Source organism: Solea solea, chromosome 1, assembly GCF_958295425.1.
Source record: "Solea solea chromosome 1, fSolSol10.1, whole genome shotgun sequence".
In the NCBI taxonomy this organism is placed as follows: domain Eukaryota; kingdom Metazoa; phylum Chordata; class Actinopteri; order Pleuronectiformes; family Soleidae; genus Solea; species Solea solea.
The window spans coordinates 21585978-21605293 of NC_081134.1; the positions used below are offsets into that span (position 1 = coordinate 21585978).

The 19316-nt window shown below is 38.0% G+C and overlaps 2 protein-coding genes and 1 non-coding gene across 12 annotated transcripts in view; 1 reads left to right on the top strand and 2 right to left on the bottom strand.

Moving 5' to 3' along the window:
- LOC131460731 (ATP-dependent 6-phosphofructokinase, platelet type-like) overlaps nt 1-12198 on the bottom strand; it is a 31661-nt gene extending 19463 nt beyond the window's left edge. For 2 of the 5 annotated variants that reach the window (XM_058631511.1, XM_058631501.1), the window contains exons 1-8: nt 11950-12198; nt 7731-7804; nt 4463-4540; nt 3784-3973; nt 3531-3696; nt 2531-2575; nt 2325-2433; nt 1420-1515 (exon numbers count right to left, since the gene is read on the bottom strand). In XM_058631511.1, the coding sequence (XP_058487494.1) occupies nt 1420-1515; nt 2325-2433; nt 2531-2575; nt 3531-3696; nt 3784-3973; nt 4463-4540; nt 7731-7804; nt 11950-12052 (861 nt within the window). In that variant the 5' untranslated portion in view covers nt 12053-12198. The remainder of the gene's footprint in view (nt 1-1419; nt 1516-2324; nt 2434-2530; nt 2576-3530; nt 3697-3783; nt 3974-4462; nt 4541-7730; nt 7805-11949) is intronic. The other 3 variants (XM_058631492.1, XM_058631486.1, XM_058631475.1) reach the window with 2 other exon arrangements.
- On the top strand, nt 2037-2128 carry trnar-ucu (transfer RNA arginine (anticodon UCU)). Its single transcript is given in 2 exon segments — nt 2037-2073; nt 2093-2128. It is a non-coding gene; the product is annotated as a tRNA-Arg (tRNA).
- Nucleotides 12199-14955: 2757 nt separating the features above from the next.
- The window catches only part of LOC131461432 (nuclear receptor coactivator 2-like), a 32670-nt gene continuing 28309 nt past the window's right edge, over nt 14956-19316 (bottom strand). For all 6 annotated transcript variants that reach the window (XM_058632716.1, XM_058632706.1, XM_058632733.1 and 3 more), the window contains 5 exons: nt 18854-19256; nt 18408-18594; nt 18215-18329; nt 17639-17716; nt 14956-17129 (listed from right to left, as the gene is read on the bottom strand). In XM_058632716.1, the coding sequence (XP_058488699.1) occupies nt 17118-17129; nt 17639-17716; nt 18215-18329; nt 18408-18594; nt 18854-19256 (795 nt within the window). In that variant the 3' untranslated portion in view covers nt 14956-17117. The remainder of the gene's footprint in view (nt 17130-17638; nt 17717-18214; nt 18330-18407; nt 18595-18853; nt 19257-19316) is intronic.

Genomic DNA, 19316 nt, shown 5'->3' on the forward strand with positions numbered 1-19316 from the left:
TTTTCCATAAGCTGGATCCAGTGATGGAGGATAAATCTGCTGTGACCACGCTCTGCCACACACTGTGAAAACAAACACTGGTGGCTGCCTGCTGTAGCAGTGTTAGCTTGAAGCTAAACCTGTGGAGTTTCCATGCTAAATAAATAGCCGAGTCATGGCTCACAAGAGCATTTGCTTCTTTAAAGTCTTAAACACATGTTGGAAATGTTTCATTTGACATTTATAGTTCAGTAAAATGCCTTATTAAAAGTTGGAGCCACAGGTGTTGAAATCTTACATTTACTGGTTGCTCGCACATTTTTATTAACAGTTTGAGGCCCAGGCTTTAAAATCTTTGACTCCTCGAAGCTAGCTAGCAGTCTTCTTTGACATTTACGGATCAGTAAAACACTCAGAAAACATATTTTACTAAAATGTTGACTTCAAGCCTTACCTTAAACTTACTGGTTGCCAGCTAGCAGGCTTCTTTGACATTTAAATATGAGTAAAAACAACTTTTTATTAAATGTTTGAGCCACATGTAAAGTAGCCGTCCTCTTTAACATTAAACATTTAGAAACACAGTTTTGTGGAAAGTTTGAGTCTCAGGCTTTCAAATCCTTGACTTTGCTACCTAGCAGTCAATAGAGCTAGCTAGCTGCTCAAAGTAAAAAAGAAGACGTTGCTCGCTAGTAGTCTTCTTTGACATTAAAAGATTAGATAAACACCATTTTATTAAATGTTTGAGCCACATGTGTTGAAACCTTGATAACTTGTAGTCCTCTTTAAACATTTAGAAAACAGTGTTATTAACAGTTCGAGGGTAAAGTTTTCAAATCTTTGACTTCTTTACCCACTAGCTAGCAGTCAATGGAGTTAGCTAACTGCTAGAAGTATCTTCTACTTATTTAAGTTTTCACTTAAAAGTAATAAAAAATATTATTTTATTGGAAGAAAAATATATAACAATGATGAATGCAATTGCTATGCAGGTTTTCACCTCAGATATGTGACATTTATTGTAATAATTATCGCTGAAAACCTTTGTATTTTGTTCAATCAACATTTTATTGGGTTTGACTTGGCTCAACTAAATGGTTGCATCATTTTCCTTCTTACCCTAACCACAATACTTTTTCAAACACAGCTTATAAGGTATTTGCCTTACCAGACTGGAGATAGGCCTCAAAACATGCCACCACAGCGCCACCAGTGTCTTAATACCTTAATAAAACTATAATAAGTCATTCTTTTTTTACTGTTTGGAAAAATAATTTAAATAAAGAAACTCTTTTAGAATGTGGCAGACGTTAACGATCAATGTGGTTTTTATTATTTCCTTGTTTCCGTCATTGTTTGTGTTTGTCACACACACAGTGTGCTGGTCCAGCTTCTGGTTCTCCCTCTGCGTCAGTCTGACACTGAGCTCTCTCTACTCACATCCTTTATACAATCAGACGTAACGGCTCGTCCTTGTCTGTCAATGGCTCCTTCGGAAACTATGATAATGTTCAACCTGGAACCTTGAGATCGGCTCTGCGTGACAACAAACACAGCTCACCACCACAGCAGACCCACAACGCATTCAGCTGCTAGCGTCGGAAAAAATATATTGTGAGTTTTTTACTATTCTTTTTTGGCAGAGTAGAAATGTTTTACTATAATTACCACTGTCCTATGACTTCATTATTGCACTATTGTATTATTTATTCAACACAGTCATGTAGTTTTCATAGACAGTCTCTTCCAAACTGTTCAGCCCAATTATGAAAATATTCTCCATTAAAAGAGGCTCTTTTATCTGCTGCATTGATTTCCTTTTTTGTACATTGACACTGGAGCCTCCCAGTGTCAAATAAACCCATTACTGCGTCTACTTACTGAGAAAAACAACGCACCTTACCCTTAATGGAATGATTTGTTTTAAATTGAGACGAGGTAAGGACCCTGTTTCCATGGTGCATGTTGGGTGGTTACATGAGTGGGTGAGAGCAGCGTATTATCAGGCCTTCTAAGTCCGTGAATCCATCGTGTCCACACTCACAGGCATTAAGACAGGCTCTGTGGCGCAATGGACAGCGCATTGGACTTCTAGTCAAGTGTTAGAGATGACATTCAAAGGTTGTGGGTTCGAGTCCCACCAGAGTCGAGGTATTTTACAATATATAAACATGATTACAGTAATACACATTATTTGTAATATAATAAATGACTGTAAAAACTGAAACCAGTACCACGCGCAAATGGAGCTAAACTGACACTGAAATGGTGAAAATGTCGCTTCTATGTTAATATTTTGGACAAACAGCGACATTCAGCTGCTCTGGTCCTGAATCATGTGTTACCTCAGACAGTTTGTGACACATGTTGTCCTCCCAGCCGTCCTCAGGAGGCATTTCAGGGATAAAAACCCAATCAGCTCCACAGGCCAGGGCACTGACCAGGGCCAGGTATCTACACACACACACACACACGCAGATACACACAGGAAATGTTTGTGTTGTTGTTCCTTTGCTATATTTGAACTAAAAATATAGAGAAAAGTTGGTACCCGCAGTGTCTGCCCATGACCTCCAGGACAAACGTCCTCTGGTGGCTGGAAAACAACAGAAACAAAAGGAAAAGCACTCAGTGGTAAATCACAGCAGGCGACAGAGAAACAATCGAACCATTTTATCCTAAAATTAGACACAATCACAGACAAATCTGATAGCAGCAGACAGACACTAACTTTCAATCCATCGCAGCTCAAAGAGCTCTCACTTTCAGCAAGTGTGTTAGTGCACTAAAGATGGGCCTTAAAGTAAGGAATTAGACTTGTTCTTTTTATTTCTTCTCCTAAACAGGTAACGGAAACAACCAGCTAGAGTATGGTTAAAGTAGTCAGTCTGCAACAACTCATCAAAGATTAATCAAGTACTGAATTAAATGGATTTCCAGATATTTCAGCTTTTTTAAACGTTAATATGTTCTGGTTTCTTTGCTCCATAAACAAAGAAATCATTCAAACTGATTGATTTAAGTTTGTGAACAAAAACAAAACATTTGAGAACATGATGATTTCTAGGTTTGGGAAACACCGACCGATGCATTTCAACAGTTTCTACCATTTTATGGACCCAACAAGTGCTCTGTTATGATAATAAATGTTAGTAGCAGTTGTATTTCAAAGTGATTATACACTATTTTATGATAGTACTATTTTTTTTACTATTTTACTTTGAGGTAAACCAGATTTGACCAAATAAATACTCCTATTTATGTCTAATATGTCTATTATCAAATCTACTCATTTGATAGTTGTTTGCGTACGGCTGGGTTTAAAGAAAGAAATCATCTTCATTTAAGTGACAAAACATAGATTTATAAAACTTTTACAAGTTAAATATGCCTTTTCCTATAAGTAAACTTCATTTTGCAAATTCTGGCCATGTGAGAAACATAGTTTTATGGGCCATAAAATGTCATAAATTTCAGTTTCAATGATTTCTTTGTTATACAAAGAAACAAGTTCAGTCTTGCGCCTTCCCGTCAGACCTTATTATTTTTACCTCTGAGCAGTGGTCATGATGGCGTCCACCACCTCAATGATCCGATGCAGGGCGGAGTCGGTGCCGATGGTCATGTCCGTGCCGCAGAAGTCATTGTCGATGGAGCCGACCATGCCGACGATGTGCAGCACCGAGTTACTCACGACCGCCTCGTCGTCGATCAGACCTGGAGAGCGACGACGGGGAGGAGGTTAATTCTGTAAAAAACTGTACGTGGTCAACAGGGAACACCCGGCGAGTGGCGAGCAATCACCTTGCTGGAGCAGCTCGTCCAGAAGGCTGCTCCACTCCTCTCGGAACAGGTTGGCTCCGGTCAAGCTGCCGTCTCCACCGATCACACACATGTTGGTGATGTTGAGCTTCACGAGGTTGTGCGCGGCCTTCAGGCGGCCCTCGCGGGTGCGGAAGTCTTTGCAGCGGGCGCTGCCGATCACCGTACCACCCTGAGGACGCAACACAGGTACACGCACTGAAACTGCATAGCTCAGGTTTATTTCAAGGTGTTGTCGTTATGAGGCACTGGCAAATAAAACCTGATTTTAGCCACTTCACTAAAGTCTCAACTGGTGAAATATATACCTGCTAAAGTCTACAATGTCTACAAAACACATTTGCTTGTTTAAAAGCCCTTAATGAGTGGAAATCAAAGTTTGTAGCCCTCTCTGTCTCCCTGCGCCAAAGTCCATTTTACCAATTTTACATCACAGCACGCAGGAGTTGTCGATCTATTTCTGCCCTCATCTGTAACTTAATATTAGCTATTTTATGACTTTGGTGTTTGAAATCCGTCGTTCAGATGTATTTCAGTGACACAAAGTGACCACACGAGGCAGCGGTAGACCAGCAGCTCCTGACTCCCTGTGAGCTAAAAATGTCGATATTCTCTATGGACTTTGTGGGGAGAGTGTTAAATTATATTTACACTCACTCACCACTTGCAGCATGCTGGAGACACTTTCCCAAGTCGCCTCTTGGATGTTTTCTCCGCCGTCCACCATCCCCTGGTAACCCTATATGATACAACATCACCTTTATATGATACAACATCACCTTTATCATCAGAAGCAGAACACGTCAGCTAACGCCGCCCTGACAGTAGAAAATAAAATCTCACTGTTTATTACACTTATAATGATTAATAATACATTTCCCTTTCTCATTTTGTGTCTCCCAGAGAACAATTACTCTCTCTCTGGGAGACACATGTCCCCCAGGATTATTAATCATGATCACACTCTGTCCAGTGAGTTTTTATTGAAAGACATCAGGATATTATTACCTGCTGCCTCCAAGGAAGACAAACCACTTCTCTAAATGATTCATTCCTTCTGCCAGTAGGCTGCTCAGTGGTAGCACTAACCACACAATATGTCTTTTGTACTTGTTTTTAGTCGCATTTATCTCGTACCATTTTTTTTTTCTGATATACTAAACACAAAAATTACCTTATATGGATTTTATTAGCATCATGTAAGTTGTGATAAAAAGATTTAACCACAAAAAGCAGGGAAAAAAAATATGAATCTGTATTATTTTTATCACAGTAAATGTCCACTTTTGGAAGTGGACATGTTTGTCTGCCAATGACTTAAGAGTATGGTGATTTTTTTTACAGGGATCTATTAGACAAATTGAAAAGGAAGGGTTTTTTTCTAGATTCTAAAACATTCAAGGTCCCATGGGGAAATAATTTTCAAGGGCTTGGAATTTTATTTTAAATTTCAAGAATTTTAAGGACCCATGAGAGGACTCCTTGAGATCTAAATTTAGAAAAAACACAAAATGCAAGTACTTTCAATGACCCTTGTCTATTTAGGCCCATTTAAAAAAAAAAAATGGCCCAAGGGCCTTTAATTCTGAGACAATTCCATAAAAAAAAGAATTAATAGAAACGTATTTATGCCAAAGAAAATAATGCTAATGTCATAATGCTAAATTGTGCAGAGCCTTCAGTTACCAGGCTCCTCCTCTCCTGTGGAACCAGCTCCCAGTGACAGTTCGGGAGGCGGACACTCTCTCTGTATTTAAAGTTAGACTTAAAATGTTCCTTTTTGATAAAGCTCAGGGAAACCTGGACCATCTCTTAGTTATGCTGCTATAGACCTAGACTGTTGGGGGAATCTACTGTGGTGCACTCACACTCACTCTCTCACACTCAGGGTATGAATATGACTTTTTATATGTCATTAACCTTGTTCTTTCTTGTTCTTGTTCCTTCCTTTCCTCTCTCCCTCTCTCTCTCTGTATCCTCATTTTGCAGGTTGCAGAACCCAGATCCAGTTTTCGAGGCTATTACTATGGAACATATCATCACAATTATTATTATTATGCTATAATTATAAGTCGATATCAGTATAATTTTTATCAACAGTCTCTGCTGCTACTTATATAAATGATATTGCATTTTTATAAACATGTCATCATTGACTGTATATACCTGTAACTTGATACAATTGTTATCTGCTCCTGATCTCTCTTCTGTCTCTACCTCATCTCCCTCTTGTCCTTTCTCTCCCCCCTTTCTGTCCCCCACCTCTCCTCTGTCCCCCATTTTTCCTTTCACCCCAACTGGTCAAGGCAGATGGCTTGAATTTGTGCCTCTGGTAATACAGAGTGATTCCAAATCTGCCCGGTCGGTGGTTTTCCAAACTGCACATATACATTCTCAGACGATCGATATCCAATAAGGTCCAAATGTCTGTGGGATTTATTACTTTCTTCACAGAGGAGCTTATGTCTCCACAGCTGCTTGTTTGTTCACAGGATTAGGTAAAAATGTATTCAATATCCTGATAGTTACTCAGTATTGTATAGTTTTCAAAAGATTCAACAACACAAAGCAGGAAAAAAAAATATGAATTTAAAAATGTTATTTTTATTGCAGTTTTTGGAAATGGACATTTTTGTTCTCCAATGACTTAAAGAGTATGGTGATTTTTTTCAGGGATCTATTAGACACATTTAAAAAGGAGGGTGTTTTTTTCTAGATTCAAAAACTTTCAAGGACCCTTGGGGGAAAACAACTTTCAAGGGCTTGGAATTTTATTTAAAATGTACAAACTTTCAAAGATTTTAAGGACCCATGGGAAACCTCCTTGACAGTTTGTGAACACAAAATTCAAGTACTTTCAATGACCCTTGCCTATTTAGGACAAATTTTAATGTTCAAGGACCTTGAATGTTTTTTTTAAATTTACAAACTTTCAAGGATTTCAAAGACCCAGGTTTTTCTTAAATAGCAATGAATTTGAATTTTTGTTTGAGTTTGTTTTTTTCACATTTTCTATATAAAGGATTTCAATCATTTTACCACGAGTTAAATACAGGAGTACATTTAATCAATTACTTAATAAACCATCAACTACTATAAAAAATAACATACATACATACTTACACAAAGACTCCGTTTAAATGTAAATATTGGCTCTGGCAGGTTATAAATACCGGCTCGAAACGGAACTTGAAATAGTTGCACTAATGAGCAGGAAATACAGTTTCTCTCTGGGGACAAAAGAAAAATGTTGCTATTGTTTACCCAGAAGAAAATAGGACATGAGAAAGGGCAAGAGTTTGGCTTTAACATTCTGTTTGACAAAAGACAAATTACATTTTAATTTAATTCCATTTAAAGAGGGAAAAAATACGACAGAATACTCTGCACAAAAGCTTTTTTGAAAGTATAAACTATGTTAATATGAAATGTCTTGGAGGAAACAAGAAATTAGGAAATAAAATAAAGAAATAAAGAGAGATAAAATTCACAAACTTTCAAGGATTTTAAAGACCCTTGGGGAAAAACTTTCAAGGGCTTGGAATTTTTTTTGCAAATTGACAAACTTTTAAGGATTACAAGGACCCGTGGGAACCCTGAAGGGCACATAGGCCAATGTGCAAGTGACAAAATCACACTTTTCACAGGTTAACGTCTCAGAAATCCAGCTTTTTGAGTCCAAAACTGAAGGGAAATCAAATTCCCTTTACTGTGATTTTTGTCTCTTGTCTGGTCTTTAATAAAAAAGACTCAAATGTATGAGGTTCTTAAATACCGCTGTCTCTCTGAGAGACAAATATGACCTCAAAACAGGATCAAGAACTCATAATGAGCTCTAATTTAGCCCCTTTTGTTGAGCGTCACAGACACTGCAGACCCCCCCCCCCCCCCCCCCCCAGGCTTCATCTGGAGTCTGAGTCTTGTCTCACCTCGTGGATGAAGTAAACCTTTGCTCCGACGTAGATTCCCATTCTGACGACGGCCCTCACAGCTCCGTTCATACCTGGAGGAAAACAAAGAGGTCGACAGATATGGGTCATTTATTCCATCTTTACAAAATCAGGGCAGACGGTGGCTGAAATGTGACGTTTAAACATTTTGGTGACTTGGGAGAAAATATAATATTTTTAAAGCTGTTTTTAAGGATAAACACAAAACAACAATATCATGATCTGTCAATGGTCAATTCTCACGTCACCCGGTGACATTTATGCGTGACACACAGGAAGTGATATGTTAATTGTCAACACAGACGGAGGTGCCCAAAACGCTGGTTGCATGTTGATAAATATTTGATAGTCCTAAACTCGTTCTTGTGCATACGGTTCTTAACCCTCAGGCTTCTGTTTCATTAACTACCCTCTTAAGTCATGAGATCATTGAAAGTTTGAGAGTTTAAAAAATAATTCTTGCACAAAGTTCAAACACTTTCAATGACCCATGCCTATTTAAGACAATTTCAAAAATGTTCAAGGGCCTTGAATGTCTCGGATTTTTTTCAAATTCACAAACTTTTAAAGATTTCAAGGACCCTGAAGGGCACATTAGCGAAGGGAGACATGTCCATTGAGGACAACTTTCAAGGATTTTAAAGACCCTTGGAGAAAAACTTTCAAAGGCTTGGAATTTTTTTGCAAATTGACAAACTTTCAAGGATCTTAAGGACCAATGGGAAGTCTCCTTGAAATCCTTGTAAGTTTGTGAATTAGGAAAAAAATTAAAGGACCTTAAAAGCTTTTGAAAATAACCCTAAATAAATTAAAATATCTCGCACGGAGACATTCACCTAAATATTAACTGAACTTCTTTCTTACATAAAATTCAAGCACGTTCAATGACCCATGTCTATTTAAAAAACTTCCAAGGGCCTTGAAATTAAGTGTTTAAAGGACTTGAGGGCCCATTGGATGTTTATGAGTGTGCTCTCTGTGCTGGTGGTGATGGAACAGTGAGCACAGTAGGAACAAGCTTCTGCCGCTGCCAACGCAACTCACTCCGGCCCCTCGAGGAGCAGAGACAGAGGACGAGACACGACTGCTACTGAGACCACAAGGTCACCGCCGTGGCTGTGGGAAGATGTTTCAATGCCAGATATAATACCGACGGTTAATCAGCAGCAGCAGCAGCAGTAGCAGCAGCAGCAACGGCAGCAGCAGCAGCGACAGCAGCAGCAGCAGCAACAGCAGCAGCAGCAGCAGCAGCAGTCGCCACTGGACTCGTCTTGAAACTCTACGGTCTCATTCACACGGGAACAGATCTTTTTTCCTTTTTTCATTCTGAAAATGTTTTTCAGCATTTCACGAAATGTCTTCATTTTAGAAGTTGTCGTGATAAAGGATCTGTGGTGTGACTTTTCCTCTGCTTTTTCATGCTGCTATTTATTGTTTTTAATTTGTGTTTTATGTAGTTTTATGCAGCATTTTATATTGTATTCTATATTGTTTTTAATCTGTGTTTTATATACTTATCTGCAGGGTTTTATATTGCATTCTATATTGTTTTTAAATTGTGTTTTATATAGTTTGATGCAGGGTTTTATATTGTATTATGGACATTAATAAACGGTGCAGGAAAACATGGACGTCACATGGTTTCAGGCTGTGATGTTAACGCTCACTGATGCTAATGGGATAAGCCGGCGTTGCTAAGAAACCGGGTCGGTGCCTCCTGATTGGACGAAGAGAATCTGACAGAGGAAAAAAGAACATGAGGTGAATGAGATTGTAGAGATGTGTGTGTGTGTGTTTCTGTGAATAAAATAACAATTACTATTATATAATATTGATTTGACTAAAAGCAATAATAATAATGTATGTTTATAGCAGGTTTAGTTCCAGGTTAAAAAGAGAAAACAATAAAATTCACATCCAGCAATTAACATTAAGTTAATGTAAATAAGTGAATTAGTCACATATGTAATAAAATAATATTATATATATATATATATAGAAAATATATTAAAAAAATTAAAGGGTCTGATGTCAAATCTGATTAAAATGTCAAAAATAAAAACACAATAAAATAATAAATGTTTAAAGTGACATAAAAGTATCATGATACTTCAGTCACGATATGATATTATCACAATATAAGTGAATAAAATAAGTGATCGGATATAAACCTCCACTAAATACACATTGAACATGTATGGGCGGGTTGTATCATGATTTATTGATAATATAATATAATAACGGTGCAATGACGTCATAAAAAGTTCACTTTTAAATGTCAGCACTTTGTAACATCATTTAACTAAAGGTGTCAGCTGTGAACTCTCTGGTCCTCACGCAGACACTGACACAGACAGACACAGAAACACCAGAGGTCAATAATAACAACAGAGGGCCGCCTTCAAAATAAGAGCACGCTGTGGCGTTTAGTGTGGAAGGATAGCCACAGGAAGTGAGGTGTTTGTTTCATTCCCCCCCCGATCCGATGACCACTCAGCGTCTGTGATGCAGAACATGTGTTCACACTGTGAGTGTGTGTGTGAGAGAGAGTGAGAGTGTGAGTGTGTGTGTGTGTGCGTGTGAGAGAGGAGTGTGTGTTCGTGTGAGAGAGAGAGAGGAGAGTGTACATGTGCGTGTGTCTGTGTGATCACTCAGTCATGAGACCTGCTGAGTGTGTGTGTATGTATGTGAATATTTTATTTTGTTATTCTTGTAATCTAGTATTTTACATGACACCATTTTTGTATGTTTTAAATCATTTTTAATACATGTTTATATTGTTTTTTTATATACTTTTATGTGGGGTTTTATACTGTGTATACAGTATGTATTGTGTTTTATACTTTTATATTGACTATTATTTTGTGTTTATATACTTTTTACATCCTTTTTCTATCATTTTACATTGTGCTTTAAAAAAACTTGAACGGTGTTTTTAGTTACAGTTGAACATCTTTCTCAACTTACATTTATAGCATTTCTTTTTCTTTTAGCGACTTTTTAAAAAAAAACAGCATTTGGCGTAGCTAGCATTGATGAATACTGCGTCACAGGTCGGGGCGGAAAACGTAGCCGTGTACTGTTGTTAGACGATATTTAAGTCACAATTTCGATATTATCACGATATTTAAGTCACAACACAATATTGTCACAATATTTAAGTCACAACACAATATTGTCACAATATTTAAGCCACAATGCAATATTGTCATGATATGATACTGTCACGGTATTTAAGTCATGATAACTTAAATATTATCACAATATTTAAGTTATGATACAATATTATCACGATATTGCAATATACTGAGTATTTTGCAAAATGATATATGCGATATATTCACACAACAGCTCTTGTGAGCGCCTTTTTTATGCTAATCCACAAAAAGGTGGATGTTTATTTTTAATCTCAGTTCATAAAAAACTGCAAAAAACCTGACATATCGCCACGTAACATATTGCTGCGTATCAATCCTTGATCATTGCAAGTTTCTGAGTTGGAATTCCAGACTTCCGACAACAACTGGAACACACTTAAAGTGTTCAGTCAGCATTGCACCTCAAAGACTCCTTTACTCGAGCAAAGACACGCAACAGGTCGAGTATTGGTTCCACACCATGACTCAGGTAAACACACACGTACAGATGCACCATGAGGACAGAGACACGCCCTCTGTCCCTGAGGACAGAAGCCACTTTAGCTAAAAAATCAAACTAAATCAAATTGACCCGCCTCTCTCACGTGACCAATCAATGACGAATAAGTATCGATGACCAATGCAGAATCCTGACTGTGAAGGGACGATAAACTGTTGCATAACCAACCTCTGTTGACATTCACTTACACTTAAAGTACAAATAAATACCACGGGACTGCTTAATCAAAATATTGATTACTTATAGATCATTAAAAAGGCGTCACCCTTTTTTTTCTCTTCCTGTGCTGCGGCAAAAACATTTTCTTAGAGTTCAGTCCACAGGAGTACCTGCTCCATGCTGATTCCATTATCGGACAAGCCGCAGGCCTGACAAACCCGTGACAATTCTCGGTAAAATAATGATGTAAAATGTAACACGATCGAATAGAGTATGAGTAGTTTTGTAATATATAAAATGGTGGGTTAGTTTTCTTAATGTTTGACTGCTACAGCGGATGTGTCCGATGATGGAATTGAGCTTCTTTTTTTTTTTTTTATACCTTGGGCATCTCCTCCGCTGGTCAGCACCGCGATGGATTTACCTTCCCCGGACAAATTCTCGAAGAATTTCCGCGTGTCCTGCCGCTTCGGTGCGACCGCCATGTTTGTGAGGTGAGGTAAAGACTGAAATTAACGGACAGAGTGAAGTGAAGAGAAGAGAAGAGAAGAGAAGAGAGAGAGAGAGAGATGGAGCGGGAAGGAAAAAAAACCTGAGAAGACGAGCGGTGATGTACTGGAGTCAGACCGCAGTGGGCACCGCCCCCTTTTCCCACCGACACACCCACCCTCCACAAAGATCATCCCCGCTGACGAAGATGAGTCACTCCAGAGCAGCGGTCTCAAACTCACATGACCCGGGGTCAGTAGAGGGAAAAAGCTCATGTGGAGGAAAATATAAAAAAAATCCAAATTTTTAAGACAAATATAACAGTTAAAAGAAGAGATATTTAACAGAATTTCACAATAAAAGTGTTTGTTTTGATGGGGAACAAAAAATATATTGAAAAAACAATATATTTTACAATAAAATAAAATATCACAATATTTAAGTCACGATACGATATTTAAGTCACGATAAGATATTTAAGTCACGATAAGATATTCTGACGATATTTAAGTCACAATACGACATTATCACGATATTTAAGTCACAATAAGATATTGTGACGATATTTAAGTCACGGTACGATATTGTGACGATATTTAAGTCACGATACAATATTGTCACGATATTTAAGTCACGGTACGATATTGTCACGATATTTAAGTCACGATACAATATTGTCACGATATTTAAGTCACAGTACGATATTGTCACGCTAAACAAGTCACAATACAATATTGTCTACGCTAAACAAGTCACGGTATTTAAGTCACAGTACAATATTGTCACGCTAAACAAGTCACAATACAATATTGTCTACGCTAAACAAGTCACGATATTTAAGTCACAGTACAATATTGTCCCGCTAAACAAGTCACAATACAATATTGTCACGCTAAACAAGTCACAATAGAATACTGTCATGCTAAAACAAGTCACGATACAAAATTGTCACGCTTAACAAGACAGGATACAATATTATCCCAATGCGATATTGTCACGATACAATATTATCACGAAGAAGTGATTGTTTTGATCTGAAGGAATAAAACTACATTGAAAAAAATAATATTTATGATAATTTCGCAGAATTTCATCAATTTCAACAACATTTTTAAAAAAAAAGTCAGAATTGGCGATGCACTGTCACTTCCTGGTTTTCATTTTGGAAGTTTTAATTCACTAACATTATCTTAGCATCAAGTGACCGTGAATTAAGGAGATGGTTTATATTTGAGTGCAAGTTGTAAGTAATGATAACTGTGATTAAGAACTTTGAACTGTGGGGCACAGCCTTACACCTCTTAGTTTACAGCCTGCCAGAAATGATTATTTTGTAATTATTGTTCATGTTTATGTTTATAATTATGTTTACAAACACAGATTATCTCAAGAATAAAGACATTTCATGTAGGTTCTGAGTGAGGGAGTCTGGGAAAAATCCATCAGAGTGACACATCTTCACTTTTTCCTGCAGTCTGTTTTCCTTCTCTGATTGACAGCTGAAATCCACCACTTAGCGTCCAGCTCACGTCCAGAGGACAAACATAGCAACAGAGATAAAGAAAAGTATTTCATTCAGAAAATAATAAAAGACTTTAAACACAAACATTAGAAGAAAAAAAGTGAATGTCGTAACAGGAGGAGATTAGATTCATACATGTGAAATATCACGTAACCATGGAAACTGTGAAGTGAACGCAGAGACGCAGGAATGTGAGACGTGTTCATCATCACCGTGGCCCTGTGTTGGTTTAACCTCCATCTCTTTCCCTCTAAAGTGATATAATTAGACACAGTAATGTGTGTAATGTAGCCTCCACTCACAGTTTATTTATGTGTCACTTTGATGATACTGGGGGGGGCTGTGACCTTACAGAAAGTTCACGACCTTGAGCAACTGTGTGGGCACTGTGACCTTTATCTCTGACGGCCAGTTTTATTTCATCACCATAACAAGAAAAACATAGAAAAGAAAAGGTTTGTTTGAGTGTGAGCTGATTTATCTCCACCTGCAGACAGTGTGGTTTAAAGAGGCCACACAGAGGACATGGGGTGGGTGGGGGGGGCTGATTTATGCCACCTTTTCTGCCTGTTGCTTACTTTCTAAACCATTTACTCTCCCACACCAAACCCCATAGAGAAAACTGCCAATTTTAACATCACAGCAAACAGGAGTTGTTGATCCGGAATTCAGCATTAGGAAAATAACCCCGGTTCTCTGAATAATGCTATGGGTATTTTATAATTCTATGAATAGTAACAATAACAGTTGCAATACTTACAAATACACAACTGTATGTATATATATATATATACAGTATATATAGATATACGAGGTGACAAACTTCAATGACTTTCATGTGGCCCACAACTAAAATGAAATCAAATTATAAACGTAGTATTTGTGTATGTTTGGTTTTGTTTATCAGTTTAATTTTGCATTATGAATAATTGATTTGATTATTTGATTTCATTTTTTTTATTTTTTTTTATTGTGAACTATATTTAAAAAAAAAATAAACTTCTATTTTGAAATTCGGTGACATAAATTTTGCTCATTAATTTCTCTTATTAAAGATTGTGTCCTGTAGCACCCACTGCTGTTTTACTCGGTCTGGGCATGTCTATATGTGTATAGACATGCACACACACATATGTATATATGGATATATGGTGACCAAGAAATCTTTAGATTAAAGAATCAACCCCAGTTCTAGCAAAGTTATTAATATTTCCCAGACAATGTCGCCCCCTGCTGGTGACGAGTGAGAGAGACTAAAAGTGCACTTTGACCAAATTATGAATGAATAATTATTAATCTGATACTGATTCATTATACCATTATTAATATTTAATAATAAATATAATGTGAATTTCAGGTGAAATAAACAGACACCGCTCAATAAAAATAGTTTATTTACAGTGGCAAGAATCATAAATTAACCAGTAGCATCAGAGTGGACAGTTTGTATAAAGTGGGGTCAAAGTTCACCCTCTTACATAATAATATAATTTAATAATAATAACTGCTCTGAAACAGTGAAACACGTGGTCTGGTGCGCTTTTATCACTGGAAACAATAAAAATAATAATAAGTACATTTAATACACGTTAGAGGACAAAAAGAAAAATAATGTGGCTTTAATTAAAGATTATCTATTATTTTATACTTTTATTCTGAAAACTGAGTGAATTAAATAATTTAAATAGTTACTGTTTGAACATTAGCTAATTTTAGCATGCTAACACCCTAAACTAAGATGTTACCATGGTAAATGCTACTGACATTAGCCAATGTTAACACACTGGCACCCTGAACTAAGATACTCAACATTAGCTAATGTTGGCATGCTAACATCCTACACTAAGATGGTGAACATGGTTAATGCTTCTTAACATTAGCTAATGTTAGCATAATAGCACCCTGAACTAAGATGGTGACCACAGCTAAAGCTACTAACATCCTAAACTAAGATGTTACCATGGTAAATGCTACTGACATTAGCCAATGTTAACACGCTGGCACCCTGAACTAAGGTGGTGACTGTGGTAAATGCTACTCAACATGAGCTAATATTAGCGTGCTGCTGCTTCATGTCGTATAAACATCATCTATAAATACAAACCTTCATTCAAACATGTCATTAAACATGGAAACAGTTTCCTGTTAACACTTGAAATATATTAAATCTGAAAAATCAACATTAAAATGTACCATTCTGAGATTTTTTAAATATATATATATCATGATTTTCTTTTTAAATGTTATACAAAGTATCTCTACATTTCTTCAAAAACTATAAATACAAGTAAAATATATACTGTATATACATATATATTTTAATAAATCTTATTTGACGTCTTTCAGTCTGCTAAAACCAGAATTTACATTTGTCGACCAATCAAGCGCCGTGACATAATTTTGCTTTCACTCACTCACTCACAGTTGCAGTTATCTGATCTGAGCACATGCTAACATAAATTTTTTTTTAGAGTGACCTTCATTGAAGACAGTGTTAGATTTGTCCTCTCTGGGCTACTGTACCAACATGTTGCTAACTCCATAATGCTACATTTAAGCAAACATTTTATTTATCATAAGATCTTTTGACTTTGCTGTTGGAATCACTTGTGTAACAACCACATGTTGTCTTCCTAACACCCCTAGATTATGACCACAGCAAATGCTGCTCAATATTAGCTCATTTTTAGCATACTAGCACACTGAACAAGATGGAGACCGTGGTACATGCTAGTCAACATAGGCTAATGTTAACACACTGATGTATGGTAACCACCATAAACAAAATATTAGCTAATGTTAGCATACTAGCACACTGAACAAGATGGTAACCATCACAAACAAAACATTAACTAATGTTAGCATACTAGCACACTGAACAAGATGATGACTGCATCAAATGCTACTCAACATTAGCTAATGTTAGCATGCTAGCATATTGAACAAAATAGTAACCATCATAAAACATTAGCTAATGTTAGCATGCTAACATACACGAAGGTTAGATGGTGACCACAAAAAAAGCTACTCAATATTAGCTAATGTTTAGCATACTGAACAAGATGGCAATCTTTGTAAACGCTCCTCAACATTAGCATGTTAGCATCTAAACGTGTTCTGTACAATAAATTAGCTTCTGTTTGTTCTCAGTGAAAACTCAACACTTCATGTGACTGTTTCACATTAAAAGCTCTAAAAAAACATGAACACCATATTCCTGTCATTTTTGTGTTTTTTTTTTGTGTTTGCTGTTAGCTCGCTGTTAGCATGGCTCAGATAACAGTTGTCGTTGTACAGCTTTTCTGTTGCATAAAACAATGTTAAAATGTTTGTGAACTAAGTCACAGTGAAGTGAAAAAGCAGTTTGAAAAAGCAGTTAAGAGGTTTTTTTATATATATATACACATATATTTATATATTTATTTATTTATATATATATATATATATACACACATATATATACATATATGTGTCTGCTGTCCAACAGAGTCTCACAGAGTCCTTGACTCCTCGGTGCTTCCTCGTCAGATCAGCAGGGGTCAGCAAAAATTCTACGAAAGACAGAAAAATCTAATGAATCAAGAAAATCGACTATAATAACTAATAGTTAATGTAAATACAGTATAAATGCACATAAACTGTTAACCTACTTAATACACAATGATTAGATGCTACTGAAGAATTCATCTACCTCTAAAGGGGTGTGGCCTCAGCTTTATGATAAAATTTGTCTTCCAACATGGCAGAAAAGTACTTTTTAGTACAAATTTTTAAAATGGCATGAAAATGCGTTTTGTTTGTGCGACTCAGTGTAGAATCATTGCCGTAGATTTAAATGGACGTAACCAATTGTAGCATGTAGATTCAGAATTGAAATGGGCCCAGGGTGGAGCCCTGGGGTACACCAACATCAAATAACTGAAGGAAATGGAACAAGGCGACCAAAATAAAAATTTCAATATATTTAAATAAATATAAATCTGAACTTTTTCGCAGTGATCCTGATTTAGGACAGCGTTACAACATAGATGCTAACATGTAGAGTCAGTGTTTTACTCACAGACGCGGCATCATCGTCATCGTGCGTTAGCATGTCGAGCCCCGTCAGCTGCTCCAACATCAGGCTGTTGTCTGTCACCTGTGTCCAAACACAAACATGCTTATTATGAATAAATAAACTCTTAATACATCATATTTTATATCATTGATTCAGGAAGTACATTTTTTTTATTCATTTCTATTTGTTGAAAACACAATTATGTTGAACAAATATGTGTAAATATAGTAGAGTTTACATCAGATATTTGTAAATATAGCAGATTTTTGGGATGTCTTGACTGACTAGAGCTTAAATCAATAGTCAGACTTAGAGCAGAGGGGCAGGAGAACTGTGATTCAGGACTTTGAACGGTAGAGGGCGGCATTTAGCCTCTTAGGTACAGCCTGATGGAATTTAATAGCAGAAGAAGAAGAAGGGAAACCCGTGTGTTGTGTGGGTTAGACTGTCTCATTTCACTTGCATGGACTTCCTTCTCCTCCTGAGTGAGCAGCCGACACAGTCATCTCCTCCCTGGGCTGCACACTTGGGAGGATCCAGACCCTGGATTGAGACACAGCTGGTGTGTGTGTGTCTCACCTGCTCTGTGTTCATGGAGGTCATAGAGGTCATCTGTCCGGACATGTTGCTGGACATGACTCCCAGGTTCATGTTGTTGTTGTACATTCCTCCGCTGGGATGTTGAGGATACACACTGCAAACAAAATATGTTCAAAACATTGTTCATAGAAATGCTAATAAACTGCTCTGTCGTCTGTCAACCGGTGTTTACCTGTTGGCAGTTTGGGGCCAGCAGTTGAGGTCCGTGCTGGCCTGGTAGCCAGGCGGCGCCCCCTGGTTGGGGCCCTGGGATTGCGGTTGTGTTTGGCCCTGACTCTGCAGCAGCATGGGGCTCGGACCCTGGCCCATCCTGGGGGACAGCAGGGGATCCTGGGGTTGTTGCTGCTGTTGGCTCATTCCTGGTGAGAGGAGCCGGTGAATGAAGGTGAGACGTTTTCTGGACACTTTATCTCACAGAGAAAATCAGTGATTTAATATCACAGCACACAGGAGCTGCTGGTCCTCTGCTGCCTCGTGTGGTCACTTTGTGTCACTGAGGTAAATCTGAACAGAGGATTTCAAACCCTGAAGTCACTAAATAACACATTTGAAGTCACAGATGGAGGCAGCAGTGGATCAAACAAAAAAACCACAGAGACGCTGCTTCTCTGCTTTCACCTGAACCGCTGAACTGGAAGCCACTGGTGTGTGCCGGCGAGCTCATGACCCCGCCGCCGTACTGCCTGCCTATATTTCCCATCATCTGGCCACTCAGGTGACGGCCGGGGGAGAGAGGGGAGGACGAGCTGGGGAGCGGGGGTGAGGAGGGCAGGCTGCTGCCGTAGCCGGAGGTCACGTAGGAGTAGGACTGCTGCAGGTTACCCTGAGGGAGGCGCGGGTTGGTGCCGCCGACGGGCATCAGTGTGGGGGCAGCACCGCCGCTGGGCATTCTGTGAGGCGGCATGTTGACGCCCTGAGGCCGCATCATCATGGCACGCTGCTGCTGCTGCTGACGCTGGCGTAGGTGGTTGCTGAGGTACTCGCGCTGATGCTGGGCCAACATCTGAGTGTTGAGGGTTCCCTGCACACACACACACACACAATGGTGACATAGGACCTGCAGGAATCCCCCTGAACTTCT